The following is a 20,309-nucleotide window of genomic DNA, read 5'->3' as shown; positions in this document are numbered from 1 at the left end:
CGCTCAAAGCAGCACAGAACCAAGAAGGCGTTAACGCGTTAAAAGCTTGAAGGAAACATATAAAGGGAAGGAACTCTAGTAACAATTTTTTTTTTAAGAAATAAGTGGTAATTAAGACAGGGTTAACAACTATTCAAATATGGTGCTGCATCGTTCCGATTCCGTCATCATCGTCATTATTTTCTTCTTTAGCATCATCAGCAGAAGCTGCATCATTGCAGCTGTGGTCATGATTCGGCGAAGCTTCTAATGAGGTTGTTCATAATTAGTATTATTTGAACTCTCGACGTGATAATAATATGCAGTTGAGTGCCATACTACGTATCACGTATGACATCATCAAGAATCAATACACAGCAAAGGGAGAGAACAGCTGTAAATTTCCCTTTGCTTCGCAGCAAGCTTTTGTTCGTTTGTTTGTTTGCTTAACGCCCAGCCGACCACGAAGGGCCATATCAGGGCGGTGCTGCTTTGACATAACGTGCGCCACGCACAAGACAGAAGTCGCAGCACAGGCTTCATGTCTCACCCAGTCACATTATTCTGACACCGGACCAACCAGTCCTAGCACTAACCCCATAATGCTAGACGCCAGGCGGAGCAGCCACTAGATTGCCAATTTTAAAGTCTTAGGTATGACCCGGCCGGGGTTCGAACCCACGACCTCCCGGTCACGGGGCGGACGCCTTACCACTAGGCCAACCGTGCCGGTCGCAGCAAGCTGATTGCCTTCCCTGGAGACAGTTTAAGTCTTTGAGATATTTTTTTGGTTGTACTGTTTTTTTTTTTATTATATTGTTTTCATTTAATTTATTTGTTTAATTAAACAAATATTGGGGGGGGGGGGTATGATTTATTTATGTCTTGTAATGATTTTTCTATCTCTTTTCTGTTATTTATTTGTATTGTTAAATGTATCTAGCGTTGTAACAGTCAAAGGTTTAGACGGCAAGAGCAAAAGTACGGTTTAAACCAATTACCTGCGGCACATCGCCTGGTTGCGACAAAGGGGGCGAGGAAGGGAGCAGCAAGGAGATGTGATTCATCTGAGGCGAGTCCTGAAGAATCTTGCTGCCTGCTGTGGGGTAGAAACGTGGGTTGTGGAACCGCGGGTTGTCTACATAGTAAAAATCCATCCCGATGTAGAAACGCTTGTCCGGTACTTCTTGCGTCAGCGTGACGTCATTCGGTGCCAATGACGTCAGTTTCGTCACCGGGAGAAGATGCTTGTTTCCTCGATGGTTAAAGGGGTTTAATGTCTGTGGAAAGAGTGACGTATTTGATGACGTGTGTATTGTTCGTGTTTCGCATTATATTCATTGTCATTCCAGTACTTCAGAGTCCGTGAAACATTCTGGATACACCAATGTTTCATGCTAGGCACAACCCTTAAACCACCTCGCTCCCAGCCCCCCCCCCCCCCCCCCCCACACACACACACACACACACCACCACACCCCCTTCCACCCCTACGAACTAAATCAAAAACCATAACCAAGCAAACAAAATCGAAAGTCACCACCATTGCCAAAGAAGGATTCTATACAGTAACACAATGCGTGCACACACTCATTTGCATCTAAACCTTTTAAGATAGAAGAAACGTAATTGTACAAATTTACGTTCTTTCTCCTGAGCTAAGGCTGCATTACAAACACATTTTTGTGCTCTCTTTTTCAAGCAGAAGGCAAAATGTTTAAGTCATCATCCCGTTGACTGCCAGACGAATTCAGTAAAAACAAATCAAAATCAATTAAAAAGAACCAGAACATACGAAGTATAACAACAAGACCAAAACTGAGAGAATTGTCTCTAAGGGAGGCAATCATCGTGCTACAATTCAAAGGGTAATATAAAGCGGTTGTTTCCCTTGTCAGCGTAAAAATGAGCAAAGTATGTAACTGATACGTATTGTGGCAGTCATGTGGTTAATTCTAAAAATACAACTTTAAAAGAATAGTTATTTCATAATTTAAGTTATTGAGACATCCCAGTGCACTAAGGGATTTATAGAGCAAATCGAGAAAATTCATTATTGAACGAAGCGCATAGCGCTGAGTTCAATAATTATTTTTCGAGATTTGCTCTATAAATCCCTTAGTGCACTGGGATTGTTTCAATAACGATATTGTCAGTACCGCCAGAGAAACAAAGAAGATTCAAAACGCACATTTTGCTGCGCGCATTTGGATAGGCGTAACTGTGTGGTCAGGTTTGTGTCAGATCTACTTTTGTGTGGTCTGTCTCAAGTGTGTCGTGCTTTCGTCACACGCAAACTCTTGTTTTAATTTCTGTTGGTAAATTCCAGAGTAGCGTTAAGCTAAAAAGTGATGATCTTTCATACAGACCTCATTTAAACTCGGAGAAAGGACTGTGCTGTTAGTTATTTGCGATTCGAAACCTTCATCGAGCTTCGACATATATATTTTTTGTCGTGTTTATTGCAATTTTTATTTATTTTATTCATGTAACCCTGGGTTTTTTTTAAATAAATATTGACTTGACTTGACAGATTGACTGTGGAAAGTGTTGCCCCGGCCCCTTGAATTGACTCCAAGGCCACGGTTAGCACATTTTCAAAGTATGTTTCTCGTGTTGTATCTTCACTCATCGGGGAGTCTGGTACTATATATGAACGGTAAGAATGCTCTGAACTCTACACGTATTATATCCCCATCGTTTGTTTGTTCACATTTGCCCAACATGTTAATTTGCTGCGGGGTTTATGTCGTCTGCTAGGCGGCTAGGGCAATCGAACCAATGAACTGCATTCTCATTTCAAAAACAAAAATTGCTCGTCTGCACGCATGAGGCAGGCTTGTAATAAGTTTTACATATGGTAAGAACGTTCTTAACCCTACACGTTTTCGATTCCGATTGTTGTTGCCCTGAAATGATAATTCAGAAACCATTCATTTACTGAACTGATGCAGTCGTATTTAAGTGTAGTCTACTATAACAGAGTCGACTTTCAAATGCTGGTCTAGCTGGTACGTTATCGGAATAACACTTGTGTTTTCTGTTTGCCGCTGGGAATTTTATACTAACTCATCATTTGGTAATGTGGTTAATAAGATACATGCCACTAACACGGCATATGAGAAGAATCTTTGCAAGTGAAAACGAGAAGAGACCATTGTGGAAGAGACACAGCCGCTTCTATTTTTAGATCAGTGGGATTCACTGTGGCACAGGCGCCTGCGATCTGTCAGAAAAAAAACTTGTGCTTTGAGCCGCATAAAATGTATGGTTATTTTTTGGTAAAGTGGAGAATATAAGCTACATGTCATTAATTAATTCTGAGGATGAGAGTACAGTCTTGCTTTGGCAAAGGGCGTAAGAATACGCTCTGTGAAAAGTACTGGTGTCACATGACTGATGTGAACCAGTTGATTCGTTAATGGCGATGCGCTAAAACTGTTAGCGCACTCTTGGAGTGCGCTAACTTTCCCACAGAGCGTATTCTTCCGCCCTTTGCTTAAGCGAGAGTGTACTCTCATCCTCAGAATTAATTAATGACATGTAGCTTATAATATGATATTATTCTCCACGATACCAATGATTAAGACCATAAATTTCCTGCTTCTCAATTAAAGCAGAAGATGTTTTTTTTCTGACAGATTGCATGTGCCTGTGCCACAGTTGCCACTGATCTACAAATAGAACCCGCTGTGTCTAATTTTTCAGTTTCGACTTGCGAAGATTCCTCTCATAATTATGCCATGTTAGTGGCATGTAGTTTATTGTCCACATTACCAAATGATGAGTTAGTATACAATTCCCAGCAGCTAACAGAAAACACAAGTGTTATTCCGATAACGTAGCAGCAGAGACGGTAGCAGCTAGATCAGCACGTAGCAGACTACACTGAAATACGACTGCATCTGTTCAGTAAATGAATGTTTTCCGAATTATTATTTCAAGGCAAGAACAATCGGAATCGAAAACGTGTAGGGTTTAGAACGTTCTTACCATATATAAGACTTATTACCAGCCTGCCTCATGCGTGCAGACTCAGTGCAACGTGACGAGCAAAGTTGTTTTTGAAATGAGACTCAGTGCAGTAGCAGACGACATAAATCCCGCTCAGCAAATTAACATGTTGGGCAAATGTGAACGATAAAACGATGGGGATATAATACGTGTAGGGTTCAGAGCATTCTTACCGTTCATATTTAGTACCAGACTCCCCGATGAGTGAAGATACCACACGAGAAACATGCCACATTTATTTTGAAAATGTTCTTTCCGTCGACCTTGGCAAGGGGCAAAACTCTGCACAGTCAATCTGTCGAAGCTCGATGAAGGTTTCGAATCGCAAATAATTAAGAGCACAGTCCTTTCTCCGAGTTTAAATGAGGTCTCTATGAAAGATCATCACTTTTTAGCTTAACGCTACACTGGAATTTACCAACAGAAATTAAAACAAGAGTTTGCGTGTGACGAAAGCACGACACACTTGAGACAGCCCACACAAAAGTAGATCCAGTGACACAAACCTGACCGCACAGTTACGCCTATCCAAATGCGCGTTGCAAAATGTGCGTTTTGAATCTTCTTTTTTCTCTGGCGGTACTGACAATATCGTTATTGAAACAATCCCAGTGCACTAAGGGATTTATAGAGCAATTCGTTCAATAATGAATTTTCTCGATTTGCTCTATAAATCCCTTAGTGCACTGGGATGTCTCAATAACTTAAATAATCCCTCCACTTGGTCACATTCACAAAATTCAACTGCCTGACTGCTTGCTGTGATGTGTTGTAATGTTGTGATAAATTAAATTCCGAAATTATTTCTTTAAAAAAAATATACCGCTGTGCATAAACAGCACAGAGGCTATTTTTTTATTATTTTTTTTTTATTATTCTTTTTTCTTTTTTTTTAATTTTCTTTTTACAACACATTATACATTACATCACAGTTCACATCGCCACATACATACATAAAACACGCATACTAAAAGAATGATTTAGGAAAGAGAGAGAAAAAGAGAGAGAAATAGAGAGAGAGAGAGAGGGGGAAAGCACGGAGGCTATTAATTGTTGGTATGTGACTAAGCTGAGGGCTGTTCTTTCTTTCTTTCTTTATTTGGTGTTTAACTTCGTTTTCAACCGTTCAAGGTTATATCGCGACGGGGAAAGGGGGGAGATGGGATAGAGCCACTTGTTAATTGTTTCTTGTTCACAAAAGCACTAATAAAAAAATTGCTCCAGGGGCTTGCAACGTAGTACAATATATGACCTTACTGGGAGAATGCAAGTTTCCAGTACAAAGGACTTAACATTTCTTACATACTGCTTGACTTAAATCTTTACAAACATTGACTATATTCTATACCAGAAACACTTAACAAGGGTAAAAGGAGAAACAGAATCCGTTAGTCGCCTCTTACGACATGCTGGGGAGCATCGGGTAAATTCTTCCCCCTAACCCGCGGGGGGACCAGGGAGGGGTAAATCCTTCCCCCTAACCCGCGGGGGGATGAGGGATGGTCTTATCCCATGAAAAAGCCTGACCAGATCTGAGACAGTGAGGTGAACTGTTTTCACAAGACGGAGTGGGACTTTAAACAACTCTTCCGGAATGAAATATATTTCAAACAAATGAACCACCAGTCAGCAATACCATAAAACTCCGGGTTTTTCCCCCCGCATTTGATGCTCACCATTTCACTTGCACCATGATTTCTGATGGGCGGCCCATGAGGAGGCTGTGTTGGTTGCTCGAGTGGCGCCCCCTGGTATCGCAAGATGGCGTTGGTCTTTGCGTGCTTGAACTTTTCGTCACAGTCCGCAAGACCCCTAACCTTGATCCAGTAGTTGTTCACAGGCTGATCAGCGGTCAGGATGAAATCGTACCTGGAGCAAAACATGCAGGTTATCTAAATACAGCGCGTCCCTGCGTCCCATACGCACTAGAAGCCGAAATCACGTACTAGAAATTCATGAAGGGGGTTCCCGGGACGCACTAAACCTACAAAGAGCGGGTCCCGGGACGCACTCAATTTCGTGCGTTCCGTATACTCTTTTCAGACTTTAGTCGTCAGCTAAGTCAAAGTGTAAACACAAATTATCCCATTTTCACGCGGGAACAGAGTTTTCGTGTTTGTTGCATTTGACTTGGTATAGTTGAAGTGTCCTCCTCGAATATTCTGGTAATAAAAAAAAACAAATTCATATCACATTATTCGCGATCACAATGCGTTATATGTAAATAGGGGGTTTGGGGACCCGGGACTCTTGGGACCCTCTAAAACTCTGCTAAGGGGGTCCATGGACCCTCTAAAAATTAAAAGTGGGGGTCCCGGGACGCACTAGGAGGGGCGTCCGTGGGGAGCCCTGAAAGTAGCCACGGTTGCTGAATGATCTATACCTGTATTTTCAACTGTTAGCTCACCTTTCCCCGGCAAAAATGTTGAACGAATCGACCTGCATTGGCTCCACGGGTGTGCCGTCCGTCGCGATGATGCTGATCATGTGATTATCGATGGAGATTTTGATTGGACAGTTGAGGATGCCGTTGCTCATGACGCGGAATCGGTAGCGGCCATTGGGCTGCACGGTGAACTCTTCTCGTGGAGTGAAAGCTTCCTGTCCCGCCTTGTTGGTCACAGGATCCAGTTTGCCTTTGCCTGTACAAAAGGAACACATTGTGTGAGAATATTGTGGAGACAACAGTTGTGATAAGTAGTGCTTAGATAAGTGTGTGTAAAGAACGGTTGAGAGAAGCAGAGCTCTGAGAATATTGTACAGAGAACCTATTCTTCTGAGGAAGTACAACAACAAAGAAAAGAAAAGAAAATATTGTGCGAGTTGAAGATTGTGCACTAAGAACAAATTCGTATAAGGAACCAAAGCTTTCACAAACATAAAAAAATGTTGTGCAGAGCTGATTCTTATACAAACAAACAACAATCTTGTTCAGGGTTGTGACGTGTGTACAAAGGTATCAGATTCTTGTAAGGAGTGCAAGTTTATTCAAACAGAACGTATTCTCTGGGCGAGATAAAGTTTATACAGACACTTTCTTTTGAAGATCTGACATTGTACAAGCAAAGTATTTTTGTGCAGAGCGGCATTTTGCAGAAACAGAATTTTTTTGGTGAAAAAGCAAACAATTGTACAACTGAAAAAAGTCTTTCGAAGAGCTGAAGTTTGTTTGATTCTTGCAAGGAGCCGAAGTTTGTTTGATTCTTGCAAGGAGCCGAAGTTTGTTTGATTCTTGCAAGGAGCCGAAGTTTGTTTGATTCTTGCAAGGAGCCGAAGGTTATACATTTCTACCAGGTGGAGTCATACGTACCATGAAGATTTTGATTTGCAAAAATAGTCACCGCATTTCTAAACCAGTACAGAACACTCAGTGCGCCAAATATCCCCCCTCCCCCTCCATTATTCTGTCTTTACCATAGAAGGACTAGCATAGATCATGCAACTCATGCAAGCATTGTTCTTGTGGTCACCTGCCAGAATGCAACGCTTTGTACTTAGCTCCTTTGATCATACCATTTACACAAAATGAAGCACATGCACACGCACGCACGCACGCACGCACGCACACACGAACGCACGCACACACACATACACACACACACACACAAACAAACACACACACACACACACACACACACACACACACACACACACACACACACACACACACACATGCGTACGTAGATGCAGATGCAGACAATTACAAATCTCTCTCTCTCTCTCTCTCTCTCGCTCTCTCTCTCTCTCTCTCTCTCTCTCTCTCTCTCTATCTCTCCCCCCCCCTCTCTCTATCTAATTAGCATCATCAGTCTACCTGCGGTGTGTAAACCATACATATTAACGCATTTACCATTTACCAGCATGGCGCGAGGTTTATTGTCACCCATCCCGTGATGCTTGTGTGCGAATCGCGCAGCCACCATTTGCACCAGCCAATCGTTGACAATCATGGAATGTTCGGGAAGGTCAAAGTCGTAGCTCCCAGCATGCACCTCGTGAGCGGGAGTCTGGCGAATGATGAAGGGACCGAACACGCCATCCGTTCGCTGGAGGCCCGTGTGTGCATGCCAGAAATGAGTACCCGGTGTGCTAGCGTTGAACCTGGAGTAAAAGGATACGTAAACAAGTTGTGAGCGATGTACTAAAAATCTGTATTGACTGAACGGTGGTCCTGAGGAGTTTTTATTCAGAGTATTTAACTCATTGTCTCCCAGGTACGGATATACCCGTACCCACTCATATGGCCCTATCTGACCTGGTACGGGTATATCCGCTCAGTCTGTTGGCGTCAGTCGCTTCCTGTAACGTCCATCTAACGCCTGCATTCCAGCGTGTTGATACACAATTACTACACCGTTACTACAATTCTGAGTGACCTGCTGCAGCACAGCTGGTCTCGGCTTAAAAAACTTTGGTCAACATTGGTGGGGTAGAAAGTGTTAAGTACCTATGTAAAGTGCTTTTATGGCAATGAACTGTAAATATCTGACCAGTTTCGCAATAACTATTTCTATTTATTTATTCGTGTACACTCGTTTGCCCGACAGAAGCTGCCTCACCAAACGCAACCCAACTGGGCAGCTCTCCACCAACTTCAGGGCCGAAGTCTGTGCTCTCCTCGAAGTAGCCAGCACCCTCAACCAATCCGAGAGAACATTCCGCGGTCAGCTGTTTTCTTGACGGACTGCAGCTTTCTGATTCAGAGCCTGCAAGGAAACAACAACAGAAGCCAACTGCTGCAAGACATCAGAAGAGAGCTCCAACAACGCAGACCGGCACGGTTGGCCTAGTGGTAAGGTTGGCCTAGTGGTAAGGTTGGCCTAGTGGTAAGGTTGGCCTAGTGGTAAGGTTGGCCTAGTGGTAAGGTTGGCCTAGTGGTAAGGTTGGCCTAGTGGTAAGGTTGGCCTAGTGGTAAGGTTGGCCTAGTGGTAAGGTTGGCCTAGTGGTAAGGTTGGCCTAGTGGTAAGGTTGGCCTAGTGGTAAGGTTGGCCTAGTGGTAAGGTTGGCCTAGTGGTAAGGTTGGCCTAGTGGTAAGGTTGGCCTAGTGGTAAGGTTGGCCTAGTGGTAAGGTTGGCCTAGTGGTAAGGTTGGCCTAGTGGTAAGGTTGGCCTAGTGGCACGGTTGGCCTAGTGGTAAGGTTGGCCTAGTGGTAAGGTTGGCCTAGTGGGTAAGGTTGGCCTAGTGGTAAGGTTGGCCTAGTGGTAAGGTTGGCCTAGTGGTAAGGTTGGCCTAGTGGTAAGGTTGGCCTAGTGGTAAGGTTGGCCTAGTGGTAAGGCGTCCGCCCCGTGATCGGGAGGTCGTGGGTTCGAACCCCGGCCGGGTCATACCTAAGACTTTAAAATTGGCAATCTAGTGGCTGCTCCGCCAGGCGTCTGGCATTATGGGGTTAGTGCTGGGACTGGTTGGTCCGGTGTCAGAATAATGTGACTGGGTGAGACATGAAGCCTGTGCTGCGACTTCTGTCTTGTGTGTGGCGCACGTTATATGTCAAAGCAGTACCGCCCTGATATGGCCCTTCGTGGTCGGCTGGGCGTTAAGCAAACAAACAAACAATCCAACAACTCAGAGCCAAAACAATCACAGTCCTGCACCGAGAAGCCTCTCACTGCGGAGTGTATAGAAATGAAGAGGCAGACAGACTCTCTAAAGTAGGCAGCAGCTTGAACCAGACCGACCACCTAGTCTCCTACCATGAATTAAAGTCCATTCTGAAGAGCTGTTTTCACACCCAGTGGAAGAACCGTCTCGGCATCCACTCAGAAGATGATGACATCGAACGCCTTACAAAAGCACAACAGGTTATCTTCAGGCTCCGAACTGGTCACTGTCGGCTCCTAGTCCACATCTACAGAATGAATTTCCCCCACATAGACGACTGTCTGTGTGGAACAGGCACGCAGACCCCAGAAGATGTCCTCAGTCCAGACATGCCGCGTCCATCCCTTGCGGACCTGAGAAGCGAATTCTAGCCAGAGATGGTGGACCAGAAGCAGAAACTGTGGGCCCAGCGGAGTCCCTGCGGCGAACTGCAGACTTGATCACATCAACAACCTTGACCTTGACAGTCTAGCATGGCGACGGGAAGGCAGAAGAAGAAGAAGACCAATCACCAGCGAAGGGCGAGTCACCACACGTGATCACCAATGATGGCCTATAATGTCACGTAGGACAGCTTGCCTCAATGTTTCCAAGAGAAAACAACTCTTTCACAACCCGTAACTGTAAACTCAACAGATTTATTTCCAGAAATCCTCTAATGTCAGATGCCCTTACCGGTACGTAAAGTGGGTGTGGGCTGGAATGGGACACTGCGTTACCATGGAAACGCCGTCCATATAAGGCGAGTCTCTCTGGTGCAGGCCGTGCCAGTGAATGGACGTCCCCTCTCCCCCCTCAAGCTTGTTGTACACCTTCACCTCCAGCTGATCCCCCTCACACACCTGCAAGGTATACAGTCAATCAATCAATCAATCAAGTAATCAATCAAGTAATCAATCAATCGGTTGAATAAGCGATCAATGTTACACCTTCACCTCCACATGATCTCCCTCACACACCTGCAAGATGTAAAATCAATCAATCAATGCATCAATTCATCAACCAACCAATCAACCAATCAATCAATCGGATGAGTAGGCGACCAATGTTACACCTTCACCTTCACCTTCACCTGACCCCCCCCCCCCCCTTACACACCTGCAAGGTGTACAGTCAATCAATCAGTCGATCAACCAATCAATCAATCAATCGGTTAGTTTATTAGTTAATCGCTGTCATAAGATCGATTAAGCAATCAACTGTACACCTGCACCTCCACCTGACCCCCCCCCCCTCTCACGCCTGCAAAGTGTAAACTCAATCAATCAATCAATCAACCAATCAGTTTATCTCTTAGTCAAGACCCTAAGTTGAAGTGTTCTACCTTTGAACACACTTTCTGTAAGGCCCCCAAAAAAAAGGTCTGTTTACGGTAACATAGGCCAAAAAAATAGGGTCGGTAGGTCGGGATTTTTTTTTTTCTCTCTCCCAAAAACCATATTTTTACGTTATTTTTTTTTCTTTTTTTTTTTCCCAAATGCCAAAAAAAAGTCTAAGGTCGCGCGAAAAAAATAGGGTGGGTCGGGTTACCGTAAACAGACTATTTTTTGTTGTTGGCCTAACCAGTTTTGAAAACAGTGCGATACTGTACAAAGTTCTACCCGCAACAGTTCCACACATGGTAAACACTGGCATTCAAATGAACACTAGTGTTTACCCTGTGTGCTTACTTTTGTTGAGACAGGAAGGAATTAAGATATCGTTAAAGGCACAGTGCTTCCAGTGAAAACAGTTTAGTACAGTGTGTGCAGTTCTGTTAGCACTCTGTTTGGTTGTTGTGTGTTTGAATGTATTATGTATTCTTTCTTTCTTTATTTGGTGTTTAACGTCGTTTTCAACCACGAAGGCTATATCGCGACGAGGAAAAGGGGGAGATGGGATAGAGCCACTTGTCAATTGTTTCTTGTTCACAAAAGCACTAATCAAAACTTTGCTCCAGGGGCTTGCAACGTAGTACAATGTATTACCTTACTGGGAGAATGCAAGTTTCCAGTACAAAGGACTTAACATTTCTTACATACTGCTTGACTAAAATACTATGTATTGAATGAACTCAAACCAAGATATATTCCTGTGTAAAGCACGTGGTTGAAAATGAAATCGTATGTCTTATGTCTTATGTCTCACTAACTCAGATCTGAGCTGTATGGCATGTTATCAGACCATCCTCCATTTAGACGCATACCAAAAAGCAACACCCTGACTGTTTCCTGTGCACAATATTGGAATCTTTTACTAAATTAATTTTGCAGATTGAAACAAGTAGCTTCTAAGAAACAAATAATTCATTAAAACAATCTCACTGAGCACAGAAAGTAGCCAGGCTGCCAAGACGGGTATGTACCTTAGCGTAAGAATGCTGTTGTCCAATGTGAAAACCTGGACAAGTCTGTGGTGTGTTTTATTATTTTTTTTTTATTCTCTCTTTTTTATTCTTTTTTTTTTAAACATGTATAGGCTTTTACATTACATTACATCACATAGACAAGGGGTGTTGTTTTACTTGACTATCGGAGTGTAAACGTCCACTCAGACCATTTGGCCTTTATTTATTGGGACAGGTACCGACACTCTTCGGTACCCGAACACCCCCGATGCAGACATGAGTATGTTAGTATCCCAAGCTCACAGCGAAAATGTCAGGGTTAAGAACAGAAGAAAACAAGTCGCGTAAGGCGAAAATACAACATTTAGTCAAGTAGCTGTCGAACTCACAGAATGAAACTGAACGCAATGCAACGCAGCAAGACCGTACACTCGTAGTGCTCATCGTCAGTCCACCGCTCACGGCATAGGCAGTGGAATTGACAAGAAGAGCGGTTTAGTAGTTGCGCTGAGAAGGTTAGCACGCTTTTTTGTACCTCTCTTCGTTTTAACTTTCTGAGCGTGTTTTCAATCCAAACATATCATATCTATATGTTTTTGGAATCAGGAACCGACAAGGAATAAGATGAAAGTGTTTTTAAATTGATTTCGAAAATTTAATTTTGATCATAATTTTTATATTTTTAATTTTCAGAGCTTGTTTTTAATCCACATATAACATATTTATATGTTTTTGGAATCAGAAAATGATGGGGAATAAGATTAACGTAAATTTGGATCGTTTTATAAAATAAATATTTTTTTTACAGTTTTCAGATTTTTAATGACCAAAGTCATTAATTAATTTTTAAGCCACCAAGCTGAAATGCAATACCGAAGTCCGGGCTTCGTCGGAGATTACTTGACCAAAATTTCAACCAATTTGGTTGAAAAATGAGAGCGTGACAGTGCCGCCTCAACTTTCACGAAAAGCCGGATATGACGTCATCAAAGACATTTATCAAAAAAAAGAAAAAAACGTCTGAGGATATCATACCCAGGAACTCTCATGTCAAATTTCATAAAGATCGGTCCAGTAGTTTAGTCTGAATCGCTCTACACACACACACAGACAGACAGACACACATACACCACGACCCTCGTCTCGATTCCCCCCTCTATGTTAAAACATTTAGTCAAAACTTGACTAAATGTAAAAATGGGGAGTAAAAATTTCGTGGAGGGAGTAATTTTTTCGTGCCTTGGGGAGTTCTTTTCTCGTACGAAAAGTGTACTCGGAGTAAGAATTTCGTACGAAATATTTACTCCGGAGTAAATTTTTCGTGGAGTAAAAATTTCGTGTTACACCGGCCCGGATTCGATCCCAGGTGCGGGCGGGGATGTAGCTCAGTCGGTAGCGCGCTGGATTTGTATCCAGGTGGCCGCTGTCAGCGTGATTTCGTCCCCACGTTCGGCGAGAGATTTATTTCTCAGAGTCAACTTTGTGTGCAGACTCTCCTCGGTATCCAAACACCCCCGTGTGTACACGCAAGCACAATACCAAGTGCGCACGAAACAGATCCTGTAATCCATGTCAGAGTTCGGTGGGTTATAGAAACACGAAAATACCCAGCATGCTTCCTCCGAAAACGGCGTATGGCTGCCTAAATGGCGGGGTAAAAAACGGTCATACACGTAAAATTCCACTCGTGCAAAAAACACGAGTGTACGTGGGAGTTTCAGCCCACGAACGCAGAAGAAGAAGAAGAAGAAGAAGAAGATCCCAGGTAGAGAGCACTCGCTTGTTCGAATTCGGGCCGGGACGGACACGGGTCAACTTTATGTGCAGACCCAAGACGGTATCCATGTCCCACCCCCGTGTCACCACAGTGGCACGTCAAAGATCTCGGTCATTCTGACATAAGTGCAGATGGATGATACCTCCTAAACACGCATACACTTGTGTATCTCATCTAAAGTCGGGTTAAAACCCGGGAACATGCCCCTAATGGCTTTGCCGTGAGGGCGTAAAACTTGAATTTCTCACTTGGTTTGCAAGATCTTCTACTCGGAAAGAAAGGTACGAGTATATTTAAAGTGCAGTGCTGCAGCTCGTCCATTATCTCCCTGTACATTGTACTAGACAAACCGTAGATGTTTTCTCGTCCTATGGCCGAAATGGGGTAAAGAGGTTTTGACCGACAAGGAAATTTCACGGGTCAAAAGTTACCCCCATTTTTCGTGTGTCAACAGCCATACCTTAGCCCCATTTTATGTATTCAGGTGAATCAACATGGTTTTTTTCTTGTCCATAGTACACGACGAATTCCGATAACGAGGCCAAAGTAAGCTTAACTTGGTGTTTAACCCGAGTGTTCCTGTGCCACGTACGTGTTATTGCTTAGTTTGATAAACAAAAGACAGACAGACAGACAGACAGACAGACAGACAGACAGACAGACAGACAGACAGACAGACAGACAGGCAGACAGACAGGCAGACAGACAGGCAGACAGACAGACAGACAGACAGGCTGACAATTTCCCACTCACCACTGCCCACCCCATCCCCATCTTCTTCCCTTTCCTCATGTCCCCCCTCCCCCTCCCCCTCCCCCCAAAACCCCGATTCACCCATATCCCGATTCTATTTGGCAAACGAATAAAGCTCTTCTATGTCACCGCTTTCATAGTTCGCAGATAGTGTTTGTTTAAAGGCACAGGGGTAAGCCTCCCGTAAACCATCACAGATACTGCCAGCCTTTTACACACAGTACAAACACCCTTTCATTTAAACAGTCACCGCTTGAGAACATCTATAAGGTGCCCTCCGTAAAGAGCGAGCAATGAATGTATTTTTGAGTGAGCCATCGTGAACCCGTGTGATCCAGTTTCCTTTTTACATTTAGTCAAGTTTTGACTAAATGTTTTAACGCAGAGTGGGGAATCGAGACGAGGGTCGTGGTGTATGTGTGTGTGTGTGTGTGTGTGTGTGTGTGTATGTGTGTGTGTGTGTGTGTGTGTGTGTGTGTGTACATGTGGTTTTGTATGTTTGTGTGTGTGTGTGTGTGTCTGTCTGTCTGTCTGTCTGTCTGTCTGTCTGTCTGTCTGTCTGTGTGTGTAGAGCGATTCAGACTAAACTACTGGACCGATCTTTATGAAATTTTACATGAGAGTTCCTGGGAATGATATCCCCGGACATGTTTTTCTTTTTTTCGATAAATGTCTTTGATGACGTCATATCCGGCTTTTTGTAAAAGTTGAGGCAGCACTGTCACACCCTCATTTTTCAATCAAATTGATTGAAATTTGGCCAAGCAATCTTCGAAAAAGGCCGGACTTCGGTATTGCAGTTCAGCTTGGTGGCTTAAAAATTAATTAATGACTTTGGTCATTAAAAATCTAAAAATTGTAAAAAAAAGAATTGTTTTATAAAACGATCCAAATTTACGTTCATCTTATTCTTCATCATTTTCTGATTCCAAAAACATATAAATATGTTATATTTGGATTAAAAACAAGCTCTGAAAATTAAAAATATAAAAATTATGATCAAAATTAAATTTTCGAAATCAATTTAAAAACACTTTCATCTTATTCCTTGTCGGTTCCTGATTCCAAAAACATATAGATATGATATGTTTGGATTAAAAACACGCTCAGAAAGTTAAAACGAAGAGAGGTACAGAAAAACGTGCTATCCTTCGCAACGCAACTACTACCCCGCTCTTCTTGTCAATTTCACTGCCTTTGCCACGAGCGGTGGACTGACGAGTATACGGTCTTGCTGAAAAATTGCAGTGCGTTCAGTTTCATTCTGTGAGTTCGACAGCTTGACTAAATGTTGTATTTTCGCCTTACGCGACTTGTTTTCACAATGTAGTCGTCAATTTGTAATTTCCAATGCGACTCGCTGTAAGTTTATCTGCAATAGCGCGTTATTATGTACCTCTGAATCTAAACGCACCAAACGGCTGTGATTCACACGAACTCTAGCGATGGCTTTTGACTGTTCGGAAGAACTGGCGATAGGCATTACCGTCGTCTGCTACGAGAACCACGACCTTGCGTGACCCTGCTTCCGGGCTTTTCTTTTTTCAAACTTTCAAAACTTCGAATTGTACTGATCTTGTCTTGATGAAAAAAAGAATTCTTTTATGATTTAAGAATGTTTGTGTAACAAGCTAGCTGTCAATTTATTATTTAGATTTTAAAAGTTAGGTCTAGCACCAACACGCACCGTCCGATTTTGTTATCAGACAATCCGCAAAATTAATTCTTTGAAAATTGCTCGCTCTTTACGTAGGGCACCTAGGATGTTCAAAAGCGGTGAGTGTGTACATGAAAGGGTGTGTGTACTGTGTGTAAAAGCCTGACAGTATCTGTGATGGTTTACGGGAGGCGTACTGTGCCTTTAAGCTAAACAGTTTTGCGACCTATTTACGGTGTCGTCTGCATCTTGTGTTTCCTCCGACGAACTTCAGTCCTCTCCACCTCAAGGGGTCCACCCCTCCAGGAGAACGTTTCAATGCCAATGTCTCAAGTGATTGTGAATTCCTATTTGAAAGTTGAGCGATTCTGTACTTCATTTTGCGCGCAAGGTTTTAGACCCCTTTGCGGACAAGCTGGCGACTGAACAACTATTTGTTGTGGCATCGGCTTAACTGCAATGTTTTGTCAGCGTGTGCGTTTGGAATACGTTTAGGGGTTACTGTTGCAGTTGTGTTCCTATACAACTACTGAGTCAATATCGCTTAAGTCCGAGTGTGATTGCCTATCGCTATGGGCCTGCCTTCTTAGTCTCCGAAACAAGAAGCATTAAGTCATTGTTCCGGCATGCAAGGTTGAAAGAGCAAAGACGGTTTAAGGATATTTGGGATTTGTGTTGATTAGTTAGATTAAAGGCCCATTCCTTCTCGTGTAAACGAGTCGGCTCTCACCTTAGATCGAATCAGGCGGGTTTTGTTTTTTTAAATCTGCGTTAAGACTATTCTTCTAATTAGACACATACCACAGATCAACACCATGAGTGCCTTTTGTGCGGAGTGGGAATGTGTGATGATTTTGTTGTTACTGACGCTAGTGTCAATTTGCAAAATGAACTCAAGAAAAAAATCCCAGACATAAAGCAGTCAGGATGTTGATCTTTAGTATGTGTCCACATGGAACGATGGTCTTATCCCAGACATAAAGCAGTCAGGATGTTGATCTTTAGTATGTGTCCACATGGAACGATGGTCTTATCCCAGACATAAAGCAGTCAGGATGTTGATCTTTAGTATGTGTCCACATGGAACGATGGTCTTATCCCAGACATAAAGCAGTCAGGATGTTGATCTTTAGTATGTGTCCACATGGAACGATGGTCTTATCCCAGGCATAAAGCAGTCAGGATGTTGATCTTTAGTATGTGTCCACATGGAACGATGGTCTTATCCCAGACATAAAGCAGTCAGGATGTTGATCTTTAGTATGTGTCCACGTGGAACGATGGTCTTATCCCAGACATAAAGCAGTCAGGATGTTGATCTTTAGTATGTGTCCACATGGAACGATGGTCTTATCCCAGACATAAAGCAGTCAGGATGTTGATCTTTAGTATGTGTCCACATGGAACGATGGTCTTATCCCAGACATAAAGCAGTCAGGATGTTGATCTTTAGTATGTGTCCACATGGAACGATGGTCTTATCCCAGACATAAAGCAGTCAGGATGTTGATCTTTAGTATGTGTCCACATGGAACGATGGTCTTATCCCAGGCATAAAGCAGTCAGGATGTTGATCTTTAGTATGTGTCCACATGGAACGATGGTCTTATCCCAGATAAAAGCAGTCAGGATGTTGATCTTTAGTATGTGTCCACATGGAACGATGGTCTTCTCCCAGACATAAAGCAGTCAGGATGTTGATCTTTAGTATGTGTCCACATGGAACGATGGTCTTATCCCAGACATAAAGCAGTCAGGATGTTGATCTTTAGTATGTGTCCACATGGAACGATGGTCTTATCCCAGACATAAAGCAGTCAGGATGTTGATCTTTAGTATGTGTCCACATGGAACGATGGTCTTATCCCAGACATAAAGCAGTCAGGATGTTGATCTTTAGTATGTGTCCACATGGAACGATGGTCTTATCCCAGACATAAAGCAGTCAGGATGTTGATCTTTAGTATGTGTCCACATGGAACGATGGTCTTATCCCAGATAAAAGCAGTCAGGATGTTGATCTTTAGTATGTGTCCACATGGAACGATGGTCTTATCCCAGACATAAAGCAGTCAGGATGTTGATCTTTAGTATGTGTCCACATGGAACGATGGTCTTATCCCAGACATAAAGCAGTCAGGATGTTGATCTTTAGTATGTGTCCACATGGAACGGTGGTCTTATCCCAGATAAAAGCAGTCAGGATGTTGATCTTTAGTATGTGTCCACATGGAACGATGGTCTTATCCCAGATAAAAGCAGTCAGGATGTTGATCTTTAGTATGTGTCCACATGGAACGATGGTCTTATCCCAGACATAAAGCAGTCAGGATGTTGATCTTTAGTATGTGTCCACATGGAACGATGGTCTTATCCCAGACATAAAGCAGTCAGGATGTTGATCTTTAGTATGTGTCCACATGGAACGATAGTCTTATCCCAGACATAAAGCAGTCAGGATGGTGATCTTTAGTATGTGTCCACATGGAACGATGGTCTTATCCCAGATAAAAGCAGTCAGGATGTTGATCTTTAGTATGTGTCCACATGGAACGATGGTCTTATCCCAGATAAAAGCAGTCAGGATGTTGATCTTTAGTATGTGTCCACATGGAACGATGGTCTTATCCCAGACATAAAGCAGTCAGGATGTTGATCTTTAGTATGTGTCCACATGGAACGATGGTCTTATCCCAGATAAAAGCATGGCCAGATCCGAGACAGCCAAACTGTTGCCATGGGAAGGACAATGCCCGTCGCGATATGTGACCCTCCACCACGGCATGAGTCACATGTCACCTTTGCATGATTTTTATATTTTTACATTTTCCTAAAGAGTTTTTTATGCTCTATCCAGTGGTGAAACCCGTTTTAGAAAAGAGCGAAAACTGTTTGAGTTATAAGCCTGTGAGTAAGGTGACCCTCACGCTGTTACCATAACACTCTCCGGACTTATATCAAGTCTAGCGCAGAACCGCGCGAGGTGACATGCGACTCATTTCGTGGTGGAGAGTCACATATAACCTTGAATGGTTGAAAACGACGTAAAACACCAAATAAAGAAAGAAAGAAGGACAATGCCTTCAACGGTTTCTTCAATGACCCTTCAGTTGACCTCGTATGCACAGTTGTAATCGACTGACTATTAGGGTTTAACGTCCTCTAAGACCAGTTGGTCTATATTGGGACAGGTATTGGTAATACGCTGAAGATATGGTGTTATACTTTGACTCGAACAAGCCCGCTGTGGCTGTCTTCTTCGACAAACCAACATTGGGTTTGTCTCGTCAAAGTATCGAAATACGATCATGATAATCAGAGACGAGAGATGCTGCATGCGTGTCTTCGTGTTTTCCCAGCCCTGAGACTTTCGCTGTGAACTTGGGATCTTTTTCGTGCGCAAGTGTGCACACGGGGGTGTTCGGACACCGAAGAGAGTCTGCAGGTACAAAGTTGCCGAACGTGGGGATCGAACCTACAGTGATACTGATAGCGACCAACTGGTTACAAGGAAAGAAGGAAGGACGTCAAAGACTAAACGATCCTCAACGGAGTAAGTAAAGCAATATAATTAAACGAATCCGGGTTTTAAAAATATTACAACAAAACACAAGCATTGGAGCATGGACGGGGATAACAAACAAAAACATGAAACAAATTCAAATCAACACGAAAAACTAATAAAATCAAATGCACCAGTACCTTCAAAGCGAAGCAATTTCCACGCGAATCCCTTGCAATAAAGGTACTGGACATTAAGGGTCTGCTGCAATGCAGGCCGGTACGCTTGTTGCCGGACTGGGACTCAAAAATTGTCATCTCATCAGTGTTACCACAGGTCTCTTTGGTCTATAAACTTGACCAAAATCCACCTGTCATGAAGAAACACCAGGCTATATATAGTAGGGGCACTTCGGTTTGGTCCTGGTCAGAGGTATACCTTCCTTACCTTGTCAAATGACCACAGCTCTGTCCCGGGTTTTACCTGGGATAGGAGCAACCTTCCACCTTGATATATACCGCGATGTCAACAGCCTGGCTGCTTCATCTGCTGAGTGGGATTTTACTGCTGAATTCATGTTCGAGTCTGACACTTGTGTTATCTGCTCAATCAAGTAGACAAAACATTCCCACTCTGCGCAGGCCTGGCGCTCACCTATGTAACTTCAGCAGGACCGACGACGCACTGCAGATTATCTCAGCCC

General features: G+C 43.2%; 1 protein-coding gene across 1 annotated transcript in view; it reads right to left on the bottom strand.

Annotated features, from left to right (window-relative positions):
• The window catches only part of LOC138945959 (uncharacterized), a 45,847-nt gene that overhangs the window by 6,468 nt on the left and 19,070 nt on the right, over window positions 1-20,309 (bottom strand). Inside the window, exons 4-8 of the mRNA XM_070317497.1 lie at window positions 10,267-10,433; window positions 7,844-8,094; window positions 6,401-6,635; window positions 5,670-5,862; window positions 981-1,259 (exon numbers count right to left, since the gene is read on the bottom strand). Of these exons, the coding sequence (XP_070173598.1) occupies window positions 981-1,259; window positions 5,670-5,862; window positions 6,401-6,635; window positions 7,844-8,094; window positions 10,267-10,433 (1,125 nt within the window). The remainder of the gene's footprint in view (window positions 1-980; window positions 1,260-5,669; window positions 5,863-6,400; window positions 6,636-7,843; window positions 8,095-10,266; window positions 10,434-20,309) is intronic.

Source organism: Littorina saxatilis, linkage group LG13 (genome assembly GCF_037325665.1).
Source record: "Littorina saxatilis isolate snail1 linkage group LG13, US_GU_Lsax_2.0, whole genome shotgun sequence".
Lineage (NCBI taxonomy): Eukaryota > Metazoa > Mollusca > Gastropoda > Littorinimorpha > Littorinidae > Littorina > Littorina saxatilis.
This window is presented reverse-complemented; position numbering and strand designations above follow the sequence as displayed.